Consider the following 19,279-nt stretch of genomic DNA (forward strand, 5'->3'; position numbering starts at 1 on the left):
TTCTGTGTTTAGTGAGAGCAAAACCTTCCCTTGATATAGCAAGGGCTCTGGTTAGGAAGACTGTTTTCTCCTCTTTACATGGGTTTTTCAGCCGTAAGCAGAGGTAAACTCACAAAAGGACTTAAGCTTTTAGGTATACTATTTATAGCCCTGAGTTAGTGAAGTTATACATTACACTTACACCATACCAACAACATTGAAAACATAAGCATATGCACATTAAAGCTCATTAACTTGTGCTAAGTGCTCTCTGAACAATTCAAAGTTACACTGCTTCAGGTCAGGTTATCTAGGTTGTACTACCTAGCTCATGTAAGGGGAGCTTCAGTCAGCTCTAAGGAAATAAAATGAGCAATCTGCAATCTTCCAATATCCCAGGATGCACTGCTCACGCCTGCCCCCGCCTTCTCCAAGCAGGGATAGAGCCCAGGTGTCTTGGCTCCCAGCCATGTCCCTGCTTGCCAGACCTCTAGTGGCAAGTCAGGCATGCAGGCAAGAAACTGTATTAACCCTTAATGTGCAACTTCTCACAGCACACTCTGACTTTAACACTGCTTCACATTCTAGCTAGTAGGAAAGAGTAAAAATGCTCCAAGCCCACTCTAGTGTCTAACTTTTGGCTTGGATGGTAGTGCCTCTCTTGGCATTGGGATTCACAGGACTGTGCTTTCTTTTGGAGTGAGATGCCTGGGCCAGTGTTTTTCCACGAAAGACAACTGAAGGACTTGGTAAGGGTAGAGGCAACACTCTCTTTTACCCACTAATTCAGCAGTCACAGGATATTTGAGGAACTGATTCAACTCCCTTCCCTTCCTTTTTGAATCCATACCCTTACTTAATATCCAGGCTTAAGCAGTAGCGTATGTAAGAGTATGGACGCGGACACCAGCCTTGGACACCGGTTTAAAAGGGCTGCAAGACTGCTGTGACTGGTCAAGCCACTACCACTGCGCTGTCTGCATTGCTTTCCAGCGTGCAAAAACTGCTTGTTATGCCTCAGGGTTTACGCACTAGCCTATAAGGGATTGTTGGTAGGGTTGTTATCGGCTTGTATATTCAAGCTACTCTGCTTTGTGTGGAATAATTATTGACTGGACCAGAGAGAAAGACTCGCTAGTCTAGCTCACTTGGGAGAAAGGAGACCTGGGCTCCAATCTCTGCTCCAATAATAATACATACAAAACTTATGGAACCACACTTTGCTGATAGTGGCAATCAGGTGCTTAAGTCCTTTCCCTCTGGGACACCATTGTGGCTTCACAGTAAAGCTTAGTGTGCACAAACAAGGGCACCGATCCCACATCCTTTACATACGTGAAGCTCCTATCAGCCTCAGGCCAACTTCTTACCATTAAAATTCCTGTTAGAAATTAGACACAGCTTAGATCTGATGAGCTTAGCATATTTCAGTTGTGGTTTTCAATGGTAGAGCATTAAAATAAATGGGGAAAACAGCGACAAGAACAACAGCACTCATAACCCATAAAGCAATTGCACTGAGTTAACTTGAAATCCCTTCATGTCTGTCTGAAGCCAACAAACTTTCACTTCATTTCGCAGCCACTACTGAATAAGCACAGCCTGATTGGCACCAAATATCTTTTAGAGCTGCTACCCATTAAGTATTCAATAGTCTACTTTTTTGTTTTCTTTCTGCCTTTTTAAAAAACAGATTGGATAGGGGAAAAAGTGTGTGTGTCTCTTTAATTTGTCCTTGGAAAAAGACACGAAAAGCACTCTGAAAATTGTTCCAAATAGGCCACAGCTTCTCTATTCTCTTTCATACTGCTATTTTGCAACTACTTCCAGCAATGCTCTTCAGTGGGCACATTGACATGTGCCCCTGACTACACATTAGGTACTGTATGGTCATTTAGCAAGTACTAAATGACCATACAGTACCCATTGGTACTGCGCAGTCCCAGCAGCAGGCAGTTTTTAGATGCTATAGAGCCATAGCTCGTTGCTTAACTTAACTTTATAATAATAATTTCAATGGAAGCTTTCTACACTACCACAGATCACTGCTGTGTTAGAAAATATAGGCGAAAGCTTATGCCATTCAGCGTTAACTGATTCACTGGGTATCTTTTATGCCTAATTTCTTCAGGAGAAAATAGTTATCCATTTCTATGATGTGCTGAACAGTAACAACGCAAGTGCCTACCTGAGTGATATCCATTCCCGAGTCACAGCTCAACGGTTGTGTTGATGTGAGACCATTTGAACCAATTATTGTTGTGATCACACCATTCTCATCAATCTTCCGAATCATGGTACCATCAACAAAGTAGATGAATCCATATTTATCCACAGTGATACCTGTTGGGAGATGGTAAAAGAAAGCATTAATACTAGCTCTGTCAAGATAAAAATGAATATAACTATTTCCTCCCCTGTGTTAATGCCATTGCCTCAGATCAAGACGAGCAAAAGATTCCCCCCGCCCCCCGGTTAATTTCACTCATCAAGACCAAGGAAATAGCCTGGCTACTTTAACTCAAATTTGTATGTGATTCAAATTAGTTTCACTTTTTGTTTCTCACGCACTAACAGAACTGTTATTATTATAGTGTACTGTGTGTATTACAGGAACAGCTAGAGATCCCAGGTAAGATCAGGGCCTCCTCACTGTTGCAGGCACAGCCTATAAAAACAGTAAGAGACAATCCCCGCCTTGAGAGTGTACAATCTAAAAGGCGTAAGATGAAGGCTGAGAGAAGGGAATATTTAATATTATTCTTATATTAGAGATGGGAACTGAAGCAGAAAGACAGTAAGTGGTTTGCCTGAAGACATGCAGGAAGTCTGTGGAAGAGCTGGTCATTCAAACTGGATGTCACGAGCTTAGGTCCAGCATCCGAGTAACCAAGCCATCCTGCTTTCAACAGGAATATGCTAGGCTTTCTTCTGCTGCATGCCATGTAAATTCTTTTTACTGAATTACAGAAAACAACAAGAAAATGCTCTGCACTTCATATCAGGTTTTGTGGAAGTCTCATGTTTTTGGTTTAACCTTTTTTGCAGTTTCCCCAACTATAACTTTACAGTTGTAGCATCTGCTCTGCAAGCAGCTTTAAAAATGCATTTATAGCATGCTAGCTATAAAGAGAACACATCAGGTATGAACAGAGGGTTTAGTCACCGATTTATATGGCTCATGGTTTTGTCCCCTAAATTTATCATGACACAAGGCTGTATGTGCTTTGACAGAACAAAACAGATCCACTTTAAGACATCACACAACTGTTTGCTTCTCTGAGAAGACAGAAACATGTTATGCTTTTCTATGTTGTTTTCTTACATTGGAAACTTTCCTCTTTGGAACAGAACATGTCTTGGCCTAGGTTGTCATTGGTTATGTTTATAGTGTCCTAACCTTTCTCAGTGCATACCAAACAGATGTGGACAAAAGCAGGTTCCTCATTGCTTTCTTAAAAAAACCCCCCCAAAACAAAAAAAAACAAACCAAAAAACCCAGGAAGGGGTGGGTGTAGCATGGTTTGCTTTTTATAGGTTTGCCTAGTAGTTAGAGCACAGGGCAGGGCTAGGCAAAATACAGTCTGGGGGCCAGATCCAGGCCGCCAGGCCATTCTATCTGGCCCGCGGGTGCCCCTCCCCCAAAAGTAGAAAATTAGTATTTATTTGATCCTGGCTGCCTGTCAAAGTTGATGGGAGCCGAGGGCATTAGTACCCAGAGGAAGCTGGTGGCAGGACCCAGCAGCAAGGCCCCCTCCCCCCAGCTCTTTCCCCCCAACCAGAAGCCCCTGCCTAGCAGAGGCTTCTGGCCTGGGACTGTGGGGCTGTTCCTGCTTCCCTGTGTCGGAGAGGAAAATGCGACCCTCAACAGCTTGCCAAAACTTGGTAAGCAGTCCTTCACCTGAAATAATTGCCTGTCCTTGGCATAGGGGGTGGCAGATCCAGAGTCAATTCCCTCCTCAACCTGAAGAGGTTCAAAACTACATCTCACACTTTGTAAAGGGCTGCCCTAACTCTGGATGGATGGAGAGACTCTGCTCCCAAAATGCATTCCACTTAAAGGCAGTTTATGCAAGCTACATTAAGAAGATGGTAAAAGCAAATAAGCAGCACCCCTCCAAATAACCTTTAGTGAAGGGATCAGAACCCAGTGGTCCTCTCTCCTAGGTAATGAATCCTGCATCTACCTGTCAGTCTTGCAAAATCCAGTTTGACTGTCAGAATACTCTTTAATTCCTGCTGCCATTTTACTTCCTTCTTGGACTAAATTTCCTCTAGAAATTGTTAGCACAGCGTTTACAGTAGACAGTCTTTGACTTAAGTGCTCTTACATAGACATGTAATTGCTTAAAACAGTAGGTCAGATTCTAGCCAGGAGAAAAGGTCCATCAGGAGAGAGAGACTGCCTAGTAATGAAATCACCTGAGAGAGTCACCTTTTGGAGCTCATTGGAGGTCACCTAAGAGAAAAAACTGCTAAGCAGGATCGCAGCCTGGCTAGGGTTACCATACACCTAAGGGGGTAACCCTGTCCTTTTTTTGAGTCCTCCTATCTCCATCCAGGTGGATTTTTCAAATTCATTTGAGAAAATGTCTGGGTTTTTTTGCTTTACTTTGCAGGTGGGATCAGGGGGAGGGGCGATTGTAAGCAGGGAGCTGCAGGCAGGTAAGTACACCTCCACTCACCCCAGGAGCTGCAGATAGGTAAGTCTAGGTTGGGGGGGTGGCAGGGCTGCAGCAGGGCAAGGGGTATCTGCCCCTTCCAGTGGATGAAGGGGCCGGGGGGGTGGGGGCTTTTGAGGGCCATGGCCAAGCCAGCAGCACAGGGGCCGGTGTCCGTCCTTGCAGGGGCAGAGCAGCCAGGAGGTGATGCAGGGGAGAGGGGAAGGTGGGCCATGGCCAGGCTTCCTGGTGTGGTGTGGCAGCCCCAAGCCCAGGGTGGAGGGTGCCCCAAGGCTCCCCTCCTCTTCTTTCCAGCCTGGTCTGGAGCTGGACTTGCTCCAAGCCACTGCACTCCAGCCTAGTCAGGACAGGGGCAGCTGGGGCCCCTCTGGTGGGGCTGTTGGGATCAGGGGTCTGCAGGTCAGGAGTGAGGGGGCTGAGAGGGAGCAAGGGGTTGCGAGTCAGGAGTGAGGGGAACCAGCATGGCCCAGGGGGGGCAGGGTACTGCAGTTTGGGATCAAGGGGCACTGGCAGGGCTGGGGTCTGTGGGTCAGGAGTGAGGGACAGTAGCAGGGCTGGTGCGGGGAGGGAGGCTGTGGCTCGGGAGCGAGGGGCAACAGAACGGGCAGGGCTCTGCACAGTGCTGGTGTTGCCTTGAGAGCCACACAATACTACGTGCCATCCCCAGCCTGCCTGGCACCAGCAAGCATGTGACATTGTGTGCGGCTCTTGAGGCAACGGCAACAGAGCCCCAGGCAACAGCAGCAGCCCATCTCTGTCCCATGCATAAATCTTGGGGGCATGTGCCCCTCCATGTCTCTCCCAGGGTGCATGCAGCAGCAGGACCCCGCCCCTGGATAAGCTGCCTGGGTTCCGACTGACCCGTCCTGGGGTCCACCACAGACTTATCTGGTACGGGGGGTGTGTGTGTACTCTGGCCCACCGACCAATAATATTTTCTCCCTGTACCTATGGGTCCAGATGAGACACAAGAAAGAAAAGAATTCTTGTGAATGATTTCCTATTGAAGCAGCTGATCCAATAAAAGAGATCTATTGTCCACCAGAATTTTTGCCTCTAGCCATGGTGTGCCGAGACATTATGTGCAAAGCCCATATCTAGGTGCCTCTTTACATCAAACATACTTCTGAGCAATCTGGCTATTAAACCAGAAGGCTCAAACCTTCAGGGGTGAGTTGTGGGAGAGGATGTGTTTAACTGTGGATCTATGAAGTCAGTTCTTAAGCTGGGGAGGATGGGCAGTTTCACCATGCGTTTCAGTTCTCAGAAGGAAAGGCTACATGGTGGGGGAGGGACAGGGGATCTCTACAGCAGTGGGATCTGTTCACACTCCAGAGCCTTAAAATAGCCAAGGCATCCCAGCCAGGAATCCAGGGAATCTCCACCAGGAGGAGCCTAGACCTACAAGTGCCAGCTCAGTGGCAGCTTGTGGAATAGAATGGTAGAATTTTAAGAGACCCCTTGAAGGGCCTGTACTTCTCACTTCTAAACCAAAAGTCAAGAGAAGATCAATAAACCTGTTCCTGGTAACAGAAGATAGTAAGCATGCATTATAAACAGCAAGCTGCTGAGCCTGTGTGCATCGTAAAGGCTGCTGAACAGCAGAACCCGAGCTGGAGGCCAGGTTGTGCTCCTGTAAATAGAGGCGGGATGGGTTTCTCATTCCTTGGAGCTCTTCCTTGGGAGTGCTTTCATTACCCTTCTCTCTTAAGCTTACAGTGCATGCTGATGGCCCAGCAGGTCTGGGAGCGACGGAAGAGAGATCTGGAGCATTGGAAGAAGAACTAGAGAACAGAGCAAAGGTCACTCTGTTGAGATGAGATGGAGAGAACTAGTGCCAGGCATCAAGAACTCCTACCTCCACAGCATAAAGTGCAGGGTAGCTGCTTAATCATGGAAGGATTAGGCCTATCACTTGTAAAATAGGCCACTCATCCACTTGGGGCAGAGCCTTGCCGTTATCCAGACTGAAATGGTCAGGGTGAAGGCTGAAAGACTTGGATCTCTTTTTCTGATGAAAACCACCATTACAATTAAACAGCATTAAACTTATACAGTCTCATTCAAACACGAAATGCTGGTAAAAAGTAGTGTGCTTCTTGTGGGACTGCATGTTGTTCTACAGGTATTAACAGAGTTGTATGTATGCACACAACCATCCCCCCTCAACAAATCCAGCCTGGGTATTAATGACTATGTTAAAAAGTAATTAACATGCAAATTGGACAATGTCTCACCATATAGCATTCCTAAGGGCATTCATGTTATAGAGGAAAATAAATTAAAATGCACACTGGAAAGATTCCAACTTTTAACCAAATAAGCATATTTTTCAGAGCCCTATGGTGGTTTATTAAACAAGAATTTATGAAGGGTTAAATTGTGACCCATAATTAAGTTTGGGTAGGATGTGTGATTTAGCTATTTACCCATGTGCAATCCAGCTCTGCAATGGCTTGATTAGAGAGGGGATGGAGGGATGGTTTGATGTCGCTCCCATGGCCTGGTGAAGGTGGAAGATCTCATGTCAATGAAGTTCCTTCCCCTCTCACTCTTTCTTTGTAGATCACAACCCTTTCCCTGTCACAGGCTTTTGTTCTAGTTGTAAGAGGCAAATTAATTAAATTAACAACTGACATTTTAGAGTTCTGATGTGGGAGTGAATTTTTGGGCATATGCCCTCCTTAATTTATGCCAACATAGTTGCATGTCAGATCAGGTCAGAGGATCCTAACTCCACTGTGTGGTGCCAGGGAGACCCTATATATATATATATATATATATATATATTTATTTATTTAATTTTACCTCTTGATATAATTTCTGGTCTTGACCCCTGCCCTTTGCTGCTCTGCTGGATATTTGACTCATCTGAGCGATACAAGTGTAGACAGGCGCCATGCCATGGATAACACAAAGGCAGAATCTATCACTAGGGCAAATACATCTTCAGTTTCAAGCAATGTCTCTGTGAGCAGATGGTTGTATTGGCTGTGTGGCATCGATTTATATAAAAGTCCAAAATTATACAGCAGTGAAATAATAGAGTCATTCAACTGTGCAGCTGAGAGTGGATTTTTAATATGGACTGCATAAGAAATCCACAGAACCCGTAACGTTGAGAATACACCTCTTGGTCCCCAGCCATTAGCAGAATGCAGTCTATCTGTGTTGCACTGAGTGCGGTAGAAGTAGATGCAAGCTGGCTATATAGAAGAGGCCAAGATAATGTCTTCAATAATTTAGTTATACTAAAGCTTGTGAATTCCTAATGGTGCTATACAAGTTACTCCATTGGTAGTCTTTCCAGTTAGCACTGCATACTCTGCAGAAATAGTAGGAGGTACATGTTAAAATAAAGAAAGGTATCTGTTTTCTCTTATACCCATCTGGGTGTATGAGGTCTGTAGAGATGGATTTGGAATAGCAGCCAAAGACACATAGAAAATGAGGCCCTAAATGGAGAATAGGAATTGTCTATGTATGTGATACAGCCGGAAGGCTAGATCCGCAGCTGCTGTAAACCGATGCACAGATACAGATTTCAGCAGAACTACACCAGTTTAGACCCGCTGGGGGATCTGGCCCAACAAGTCATGGCCATAATAATACAGGCGGAAAAAGGAAAATATGAATATTGAATGTGAGAGGAAGGTACGTATGTATTTGATACAGCAGAGATGAGGCCTGGCCTTGAAGATTCAAACAGTGTTACCAAGGTCAAAACTGTGTAGTACGTGCATGCACATGCACACATGCCCGGTTCTGCAAATCCAACCTGTCAAACGCAGTCCAATTCGGACACTTAACACTTCCGGTATTATTTCAACCCCTTTATTCAGGAGCTGTACGCATACACTTATTTGTTCAACTTGGTATCTTTCCTATCTGGGCTCTGCCCAATAACAAACTAAATCTCCTACAAGTATCAGCTTTATGTATGCTCAACAAAGAGGTGCATATAGATAGATACGATGTTTACTGCTGTGTGATTGCTTTTATACAGGAGGGGGGAAAAAATCTCTCTAGTCTTATGTATAAATTCAAACTAAGCCAACTCCTGCCTGGCTGCTGATAAGGTGCCCCAACATTTCAGGATTTCTTGTTGGCAAAAACGCAGCAGATAATGCATCCGTTGACAAGGTACAACAGATAAGGGAAAAATAAGAAACAGGAAAATATAGATGACTATCTAAATCTCCCCCATGTATTCATTATTAGATGCTGGATCACTAGAAGCTCCAGTGGCTGTCTCTTGCACGACATTTTCATATTTCTGCACTCTAAAAGCTCCCCTGTCATCCTTTGAAGACATACAGTGTAATGCAACACAGGATCAGTTCCTCATAGCTGTGGATACAGCAGGACACTTTCAATTGTTCTTCAGTCACAGCAGACGTTGGAAAAGGAACTGACGTGCTAAAAATGCTCTGGCTGCAAAGATAAATGAGGCCTGCCATGAGATTCAGAATGAAAAAAGCAGTTTGGGCAGCTTCTTCCATGCAGAGAATATAAGCCCATCCATATCACTGAGGTCTGGGGGTGAGAGTCTCGCCCTTGCTCACCCCACATGCGGATGCAGCAAAGGGCTGGAGAAGAGTTCAGTTAGCACAGGTGCTCCACCTGGCTGCTGTGAGTGGCCCTGATGGTGCCTACTTTACAAGCTGCTGCGCAGGGGGCACGTTGGCAATGGAAACAGGGTGGGAGGACTGGGGCTGTTTTCAGGCTGTGCTGAATTCTAGCCTAAATGCTTACATCTACAGTTTGTCCTTTCAGTGGCTGTTGCCTGGATGTGAACTGCCCGAAATGTTTTCTCAAAGCGGGTGGCCAGTCATTCTGAGAGTACCAGCCTGCACAGTCATAATGGAACGAAGGTGAGTTCACGTTCCAGCGGTGTGTGCTTACTCGGCACCCTCATGGCTTGTTATTGCAATCGTGAGCGATAATCGTAACATCCTTGAGATCAAAGTCTCCTAGTTGCCTAAGGCTTTGGTTGTCTTCTCGGAAGAGATTGCAGTCTATGTGTTTTCTGGTAATCTCATGAGATGCACGCTGCTAGCACTCTTTTAACTGAGATTTGAAGACTGAGATATTATGAGACATCATTGCCTTGTTTTACATAAGAGCTACACATTTCAAAATGTGTGTCCACAGTAATTGCAACGTGTATAAATAATATATTTAATATCTTCTCATCATTACGTTAAATTTACTTCAGCTATCCATAATTTTTGCAGTGGTCTCACTTGAACTTTGTGGTCTGTTCCAAGTAAGGGAAAAGAGTGAAAATGCCAAGGAGGATGGGTAGAAAACACGGCAAGAGCAAGAGGAATCAAAGAAATCAACAGAAGGAAAGAGGCAGCAACATCTTCCGTGGAAAACAGCAGAGTAAGGAGAAAGAACAAAGGCAAGGAAAGATCTGATAAAGGCAAGAGAGTGTAGTAAGTAGCACCGGTTGCAAACTCGCTGATAAAACGTATTTACAGTGACAGCATCCACTGAATAAAACCAAAACTTTGTGGGAACATGTGTTTCCTTTCCAAAAGGATGGGATTCCTGGTGAGAACTGAAACACAGATGACCCCTCGCCGATCCTGGAATACGGAACAATCCGGTGTTGAGGGCACTCACCAGGACTGTGGGAGATGAAGGTTAAAACTCCAACCTTGACCTGGTCCAGATCAGGAAATGACTCTCAATCTCCTATCAGCCCTCAGGAAGTGCTCCATCCACTGGGCATTGTGGTGCTGTCTCGTTCTCTTCAGTAGGGGCTGTATTTAAGGGCACCTATACACGTGCCCAAAGCCAGCTCCAATGCATGCTAATTAGCATGCATCAGAGCGGACTTGATTAATCGAGTCTGTTGGAGTGTGCTAGTTAGCGTGCTCCAGGAGTCTTGGTGTCACGTATTCAGCATCCCTGTGCTTCTAAGTGGTGACAGAGGCACTTTAACTAAAGCTCATTGAACAAACTTTAGTTAAAGTGTCCCTGCTGCAATTTTGAAGTGTGGGATGGTGAGTATGTGAGATGCTGCGGGCGCTTTAATTAGAGCTGGGAGGACAACAGAGGTGCAAGCCTCTGCTCCAAGAAGAAAGCTTTAGAGGCTGACCTTAGGGTCTGGTATATGGGGCACTTGCCTGGGATATGAGAGCTGCTTGAAGTTCAAATGTTTGGTCTGTGTCAGGCAGGGTCATTTTTTATCAAAAATTTCAAAAGGGGTTCATCCCTTTGGTGATCCTTTGGATGTCTGAGCTCTATCCAGTCCTTTGGGCTGTTTTCAGAAGCAACCTTTAATTTTACTGAACTATACAGTTTTAGTGAAGTTGATAGGTGCAGGTATCCAGATTTGGGAGCAAAACTGCATCCAACATAAAGATCTGAGGGTTTAATCTGTCATTCTGTGAACTGAAAAGAAAAAGGAGCTGACCAGGACTTTTGCCACAAAAAGCTACGTGGTGTTATTTTAGGAAGGCTTTCTAGCACATAAACTTGCCTTGTTATAAATTAAATGTTTCCGATAAGGGTAGACACCCTTTTATCACCTTTCTTCTGATTTGTACATAAATGCACCGAAACAAATCTATATAGCAGGTAGTTAATTGATCATTTATATGCACAATTAATAAACCACGTGCTTAACTACAGAAACTGAATGTGAATATTATGCACATGCATTTTTGTACATTCAGTCTTAAAGATCCAGGCCTCAAAATATCCATGGGACTAACATTCAGCTAATATATATTTTTCTTATTTCATAATGGAAATTCAGTCCATTAAGCGAGCTGTCCACAAAGGTACTTTCACGGTCCTTTGGCACTCTAGCTGGCCACTACATACTTTTTTGCTAAGCACTCCGTTCCAAACTAGATTAAGTATCAAGACTTAGAACAACATTGTGCATGCATCTAAAAATTGTTATTACTTGCAAATAAGCACTTTAACTTTGGATGAAAATTTCTAATTAAACTTGTGAAGAATTTTGTACATGAAAACATCTTAAAGTACTGGAAAGAACTGATAAAAGGGAATGTGCTACCTTCTGCTGAAGAGAAACTGTATTTGGAAAGAACTTGCTAGTCTCATAAAACTTTTAATAGGAAGAAGTGAATCAAATTGGTTAATTACCATTTTACGGTTGGTAAAAGGGCAAATTACATGCCATCCATTTCTAAACTTCTAAATGTCTCGGGTGCTTTTAATTAAAGCTGCCATCTAGAAACTACTAAAGCAATTTTATGCAATTAGTTATTTATAGGTTACCATAATACACCACTCAAAATATGATTCAAGTGATTTGCAGTCTTGCTTTGTGATCTCTGTCATCTTTACTTCATTGAGTGCGATGTATGAGAAGCAAAATGCTCAACTGCTCTTTATTAGCTGGAACACTTCTTTTGGTACCTGGACTTCAATGTTGCTGCTCTTCCGACAGAAGCATTCAACAGCAAAGATGAAAGAGAGCAAAATTACTTTAAGTGCCCATGCTGGAAGAAAACGTCTTATCTTCAGTTTTGAGCTGCAATGATTAGGGTCAGATTTACTGCTGACAATGGCTTGCAGAAAAGTGAGTAACTGTTTCTTATGCATTCAAATTAGGGCTGCAAGAAATTTGGGGAAAACTTGATTTTAAAAGTCCAAAAAACCCCCCAAAAACAACCCAACCCAACCCAACACCCACCTCATCCCCCTAAAACAACCTGCTTTCCAGGTTTCTGAAACAGAGATAACCATCCACACCACCTGTTAGGGTCGAAGTGACAAGGAGGAAAATAAGTATAAGGATGACATAACAAAATGGAACGAGACTTGCTCTGTCTTCGACTCCAATAAAACAGGGTGCTGTATTAAGGTCTCGATATCAGCCTCAAACAAACGTTCAGTTCTAGGGGCAGAAAACTTCCAGCGCTAGAAACGATTCCAGGAGAGGAAGCCGTACAGGTGTTCAGTCTGCCACCACTCCCCTCTCCCATGCTCCACCTGCATCCCTAGGCCAGGGTGATCCTATCTGAGGAACGTATGGGTTGCTCCAGACCACCTGTCCCCAAAGGGACTGGAGAGGTGAGGCAAAGCCCCTGGGCACTTCTCACACCAGAGGCAGACCGGGCACTCGTGGCGCTGTTCCCTCTTCTCAGCTCCTAGAGCCTTTCCCCCGTCCAGCTTGGAAGCCTTTTCCCACCTGGCTCCACTCCTGATTCCCCAGGAGGAGATAAGTGAGGGGGAAAATGTGCAGACATTCAGTCTCCCAGGAGCAATTTCTACCTCACTGTAGTCAGATTGGCCATTTATTGCAGTAGGAGAAAATGTTAAGGTGTCCATATGCTTGTAGTTTCTTCCGAGAGCAGCGATTGTCCTGGTAGATGCCGAATGTCTGCACATGGCCATCATCTTATTATGTAGAGGGCAGGGCAGATTGTTTCATCAGGCCTGCTTGTCCCCTTCATGGTTCGTGGAATTTCACACTTCTTGGTTTTTCTGGATTGTACGGTAAGCTTACTATGCATGTACTGGCTTGTAAAATAGCAGGGACCTCCTGATCAAATGCTAATGACTGCTATTACCGATGGTAAGCAGGTTGGGGGCAGGGAGATTACGTTAGCAACTAGCTTCATTTAAGGATTCTGCTCACATCAAACAGAAGCCAGCAGGAGGTTTTCAACTGAGCTAGTGTTGGCCCTAAATGAACTATTGACATATAACAAAATATGAACATATTTAATTCCAGCAAGTGGTTTTTACAGCTCTTTTTGTGTTTACGTTAGCAAGAAGTGCTGCAGATAGAAAGCTAGAGAGCCGTGACTATTTTCAGACATAAAAAAAAAAAATAAAGCCTTTCAAACTATACCTTTTTCATGTCCTGTCACTGACAGTGTTCAGTGGTTTCACAGCAAAGTTTGAACCAAAAAGGGCAAAAACATTTTCTGTTTTTTTTAACATGATTTCAATAACCTTTTAAAAATTAAATCTTTTATTTAAGTGTTTCTTAAATTTTTTTTATCTTAAATTGCTAAAGCACCTATATTCTACTTGTCTGTAAGCAGAACCGCAGCTTTTCTGCCAAAATTCTCAAACAATTTATGCTTCATCTGTGCTGAAAAGGACATATCTCAGGCCTCACTAACAGCCTGATTGGGAACATAATAAAAATTCAACAGAAATTAGCAGGCAAATAGGTAGGGCTATATGGGGCAGGCAACAAATGACAGATGCACAGCTGCTTTAGGCAACAGGCAATACATTAACTAACACGGGGGGGGGAGGGGGGGCTCTGTGTTCACCTCTTTGCACTTCTGTAGCAGGGACTGATTTGGATCCAGTGTGGGGAAGAGGATTTATACCATAAAACCAAACCCAGGCAGTTATGGTAGAAGCTTCTTGGTCTAATCCTGAGCACCGTGCGTGCAAGGTGGGGGGAGCTCGTGCTGTCCGGCTCCAGAAGCTGAGCCTCAGTAGCAGGGGTTGCGAGTACCCCTATCCCAGCTTACCCATAGCCGGATGGTTTGAGCGCTCCCTATCTAGAGGTAAGTTTGGATCCCCTCAGGCTGAGGATGGCCTCTATTCTTCTCTGAGGGCCATTTGCCTATAAGTTGGGCTTTCCATCATCTAACTTCTGTGCCCCTTTGTTCCTTTCTGGGTTTGGAGCCCATAAGCTCTTAAATGCCCGAGTATTTTTTGAAAATGAGACCTAAATCACTTGGACTTAAATCCACAAATATATTAGCTCTACCCACTAATTCCCACTGCTTTCAACAGGAATTAGACACCTAAGGAGGAGGTAGTCCAAATGTCTTTCTGAGGATCAGAGAATAGCAACAGCTTAACTCCTTTAAAAATCTAGGCCTGTATCTTACGTGAGGTGAGACTTTCATCATTTCCCAGTTTACGGATGGGATGGCTTGTCCTGCCTCTTAAGCAACTAGCCCGGATTTACACAGCAAGTCATTGGCGGTCCAGAATCCTAACATCTGGCCACATGTTTTAAACTATCCGCCAGCCTCCCAACATAGTGACTGTGGTTCTGCTGATCGTCACTAAGCCCACTTTTTTTTTTTTTTTAACTGAGAAATTTAAAAAACTGAAAATCTGGTACTGGGTGAAAGTCAAGAGTCTCGAATCTGGGTGATGATGAATATTATCCTGTAGTTATTCCTTCATTTTCAGTATCTGCTTGTATAATAAATGTGTTCAGCCTGTCACAGATTTTATTTTATGCCCCCACCTTGTATCATTTCACATTCTTTTTAAGTACTTGGTCATCTATTACATGACTCATTAGTTTGACTTCTCGGCAGAATTAAAATAAGTTGCAGTAAAAATAATATATTGAAGCTCAAGTTTCAACTACATCACCCATGCCTGCTTAAAAGCATCCTTCAATGTCATTTCAAACTTATATACAATACGAGGGGATTCATGCTCAGTCAACCTCTTGGCTTCATTTTTCCCTTCACTCATTCAATTAATGAAGAAAGCTGTGAGTGTTTGTTTGCTGGCTGCGAAATAGAAGTTGGAGAAACCGGTTCCAATCAAAAGAATTGGCTAATGTCTTTCTAAGGAGCAGTACTTTATTAAATTCCATCACCAGGCATTCATCTTCCCATGTTCCTCTCTTCTCCCCTCCAAATAATAAGCATCTAAACACAGTCACCTTGAAGGTAAAGATACCGAGAAAAATTAAATGAAAGCTGATGAAGGCTCTTGCATTATTTAATAAGCTTTCTTTGAAAGTTTAAAGTTTATTTGAACAACTCTCATGAAAAGCCTTGTGAAGGTCTTGCATGCCAGAAGCAAAGTGCCATATACTAGAAAAATTGATATCTATTTTCAAAAAGACTCCAAAAAGTAAAATATTCTTTGAAATAGATTTCACCCAGGACAGCTGATAATAAATTAAACAAACAATAACAGGTAAATATGGATTTGCAGCAGCTTTTTTTTTTTTTTTTTAAATATATTCCAGGTTTTCAAAGCCTTTTGCCAAGCACTACTACTTAGGTCTCACAGCACCCTCCGGGGTTAGGTATTACTACATTTACTTTACAGACTCATGCATCGAGTCATGGGGATAAGAAGTGATCATTCAAAGGCACAGAGGGCGTCAGCAGAGGTGGAACAGAATTCATGAATCATGACAGCCTGACCCCAGTGAGCTGTTGAACCATCTTCCTTCCCACCATCATTATGCATGTCTTGTGATTTAGTGTTACGCTGTTTAAACTGCTCAGATTTTAACTTCTACTGCAGAAGAAAGGAGAGCCAGGACAGGAATAAACAAGACAGAGAGGAAAGAAACAGGAGAGAAGAGATTGTGTTTTTGTATCAGCGGCTAAAAATGAAATGAGAATAGCCTGACTAGCCACAGAGGAACCTATTTCCAGCTGTATTGAATGGGAAGTATCTATGCAGCCTTTTCATCTGCAACACAAGACACTTTTTTTCTTATTGTAAAAATCTCAAAGGAATGAAATTAGAAGTGATTTATCTGGTCGTATGTCGAATCAATCTCTAAATGACCTATAGATACATTCCCTTAAAGTCTCATCCGTACTTCCAGTCTTCCAAAAAAGAAATGATTATGTTACTCAGACTCCGTTCATCTCACTGTAATTGCAACAGAAACACAAATTGACTTATCTTCCGATCCAATAATCTGAGTGATTATTTTAACGACAAGCAAAATGAGCACTCAAACAATATCTTCACAAGATGCATTCTAAATATGTTTTTTTTAAAGCTTTTGTCTCTGAAGAATACCGCATGTATACAAAACCCTGTTTTAAAGGGAGAAGGTTTTTGCCATTGGTAAGATGAAGCTTTCAAACTTCTTAAAGGCTGAGGGAAAACTTTGTTTTGCTTATTAGTTCTTAAATTTCAAACAAAGACCTGCTCTTGCTGAATGTATGGCAAGGAAAAAATACAAGGCAAGCCACAAAACCTGGCTCTGATTTTGAAATAAAAAATGACTTTCTCAGTTTCTTGTCAGGAACTGTTAGAGCAACAGGTTTGTGGAGCCATTCCTGTAGAGAATGCTCATCATAACAATATTTATTAATATATGTATAGTTATTAATATTGATCGTTAATCTTAATTCTATTAATATTTATTAAATATTTATATGACAGTTGTCCCTAGAAGCAGAGGCCTCACTGTTGCGGGCAATGGCATGTGGTAAATGACAGCCCACTACAAGACAAGACATGATTTAAGAGGCGAGTGAGAAAAGGTAGGGGAGGCACCAACAATAATACTTTTTAAAAGCATGATCTCAAGACACAGCCAATAAAGAGAGGCAACCAGAGCGCTCCCCTCTTTAGCTGCCACCAGACTGATTTCATACGTTTTGACCACAGTTTGCTGGCTGGCCCATGGCTCATGAACTGCAAGTTCACTGTCAATCAAAAAGATCCAAGGTCCTTCTGAGCCTTGCGGTTGGTAAAACAAACGTAGGTTTAACAGCACATAAAGGACCGACGGGCAGTCGTCATGCTTGGCTGCCTTTGACCTCCCAGCCGAAATAAGAAGGTACCAGTTTACAACTGGGTTGACTGGGGGGGAGCTTTGGCACAAGTCCAGAGTGGAGTCTGAACCCGCATCTCTGGAGCTGCCTTAAGTGCTCTACTGCTGGGCCCCCGTAGGCAGTAAATTAGAAAAGATTAAAAATTAATGTTCATTCCCTGACTTCAACCTCTTATTTAGGAAGCTAAATATATATAGCTATTTTTAAAGGTAAATGCCATGTTACAAATTTCCACCAACATACTTTCTCAATAAGTAAGAAAGAACAGCTAATTGTAGTCTAATTAGATATAATCAATTGTGGTCAGCCATAATACATAGACTCTTGTTTTCTTGCAAAGGGATCTGAAAACCTTTGTTTTCTACTATTTTCAGAGTTGATTCAGTACATTAATTAGCTGCCTGAAGATTAACATTTATTTTTACTTATCTCGCACTTACCTTCCATCATTAAAGACACGGCAAAGTCACGCGGGCTATAATTGCAACGTGTTGTTTAGCAAAGCCTTAAAATTGGGTTTATCGTTTGTCTTGGAAATATTTTTGCCTAGATATACACTCTAATTTCCCACTGATCAACAGCTTCCCTTTTTTTAGCTCAAAAAACTAAAACATCAAACTTTACCTCAGAGCTATTCATTAGGAGTTCACAGTGTGTTAACAGGAATGAACAAGCTGCAGCTCATTTACCTCTGTTACGTGAGGTGCTGGGTCCCTTTCGCTACTGCTGATTTTGATGGGAGCTTAGGGGCATTCAGCTGAAAACATCAAGTCTTATGCTGCAGTTTACTGCTACTGCAAGGGCTGGTGCAAGTAGATTAGGCTTTGGCACAAATGATGGATGACCATGACACTTTCAAACAGCCCCTACAATATGGCATTTGCTTTGGAAACAAAGCGGCACCAAACATTTTAGTGCGAGTCAGTGGGAGAATTTTTTTTTTAGGTGCATTTGATGGCCAAGGTCAACTTGGTGATTTGCAAATAAGTACTATCTTAATGGACCTCAGATTTGAAGAGCCCAGCTTTCTTGGACCTTAAATGCACATGCCTAAACTCCATGAACACGCATCAAGTATCAAAATGGACTTGAACCCACAAACCCTGAAAGCAAAAAAGCTTTTAGTGTATCGTTCCTACCTCTAGGACTGTTGAGAGAAGCCTCGGCCGCCCTTCCGCCATCTCCGCAGTGACTCTGATCAAATGGGAGGCACTGATCACCTGTCCCTGCAACCACATCATAGTTCTTGGCCAAATCCTTTGTTTCACTGAGAGATTTCGCTTTGTAGACTCTCCTGGTGTTGGTGTCTGACAAGTAGAGGGATTCTGAGGCTGGGTCCACAGCCAGGTAGTACTTGTGAGCTGGACTCGTACTAAAGAGAAGAAGAGCAAAGTCAGAGAATTAATGTGTTCATCAGGCTCCCTGTTTGAAGAAATTTACTTCCAGCAGCATGGACCAGCTGCTATCTTTTTTCTCCCTGGGTATACCTGTGCTGTAGTGACAGCAGGATACTGCAGACATACCCAACCTAGCTTTAAACTAGGATGTGGGAACACGGCATGCAGCACTAGTAGCTGAAAAGCTGAGTAAAAAAAGTTGGCTGGTTAGTCCATGCTGGACTAAACTTGCAGCAGCAATTGCAAGGTGGATATACTGACAGTTTTCAAAAGCAGAAGCCTTTTTTTTATATGCATGCTAAATGTCATGACTATCAGCATTCAAAACCACATTATGACTTAAAGGAGAGCAGCAGGGTACCCCACAGACTGTTCTGCGTAGGCACAAAAATCCACTTCTGGTTATTTTTATCCTCATTTAAACATTAAGTAACACGAAGGTGTGAAATATGGTGCATTAATTCATGCCTACTATGTTGTCAGGAACAAGGCGGAAGGCCAAGTACCGTCAATGCAACTAGGCGTGAATTAATGCACCATAATTCACGCACTGAAGTGCCTTATTGAGATGATAAAACGTTATTTAAAAAAAAATATTTACACATGTTAATTAAGTGGTAAGGCTCATGAATTCTAATAAGTGAACTGGACTGCATCTTATCAACCGATCAGATTTTTGTGTGTGTGTGTGTGGTTGCTTCTT

The 19,279-nt window shown here is 43.0% G+C and overlaps 1 protein-coding gene and 1 long non-coding RNA gene across 2 annotated transcripts in view; one reads left to right on the top strand and one right to left on the bottom strand.

Moving 5' to 3' along the window:
• TENM1 (teneurin transmembrane protein 1) overlaps positions 1 to 19,279 on the bottom strand; it is a 508,339-nt gene that overhangs the window by 63,334 nt on the left and 425,726 nt on the right. The window contains exons 21-22 of the mRNA XM_090059290.1: positions 18,319 to 18,551; positions 2,168 to 2,322 (exon numbers count right to left, since the gene is read on the bottom strand). Of these exons, the coding sequence (XP_089915416.1) occupies positions 2,168 to 2,322; positions 18,319 to 18,551 (388 nt within the window). The remainder of the gene's footprint in view (positions 1 to 2,167; positions 2,323 to 18,318; positions 18,552 to 19,279) is intronic.
• Positions 8,875 to 12,137, top strand: LOC149858101 (uncharacterized). Its single transcript, XR_016443883.1, has 3 exons — positions 8,875 to 9,535; positions 9,899 to 10,102; positions 10,208 to 12,137. It is a non-coding gene; the product is annotated as an uncharacterized LOC149858101 (long non-coding RNA).

This window comes from Crocodylus siamensis, chromosome 8 (assembly GCF_052110815.1).
Source record: "Crocodylus siamensis isolate JL-2025a chromosome 8, ASM5211081v1, whole genome shotgun sequence".
In the NCBI taxonomy this organism is placed as follows: Eukaryota; Metazoa; Chordata; order Crocodylia; family Crocodylidae; genus Crocodylus; species Crocodylus siamensis.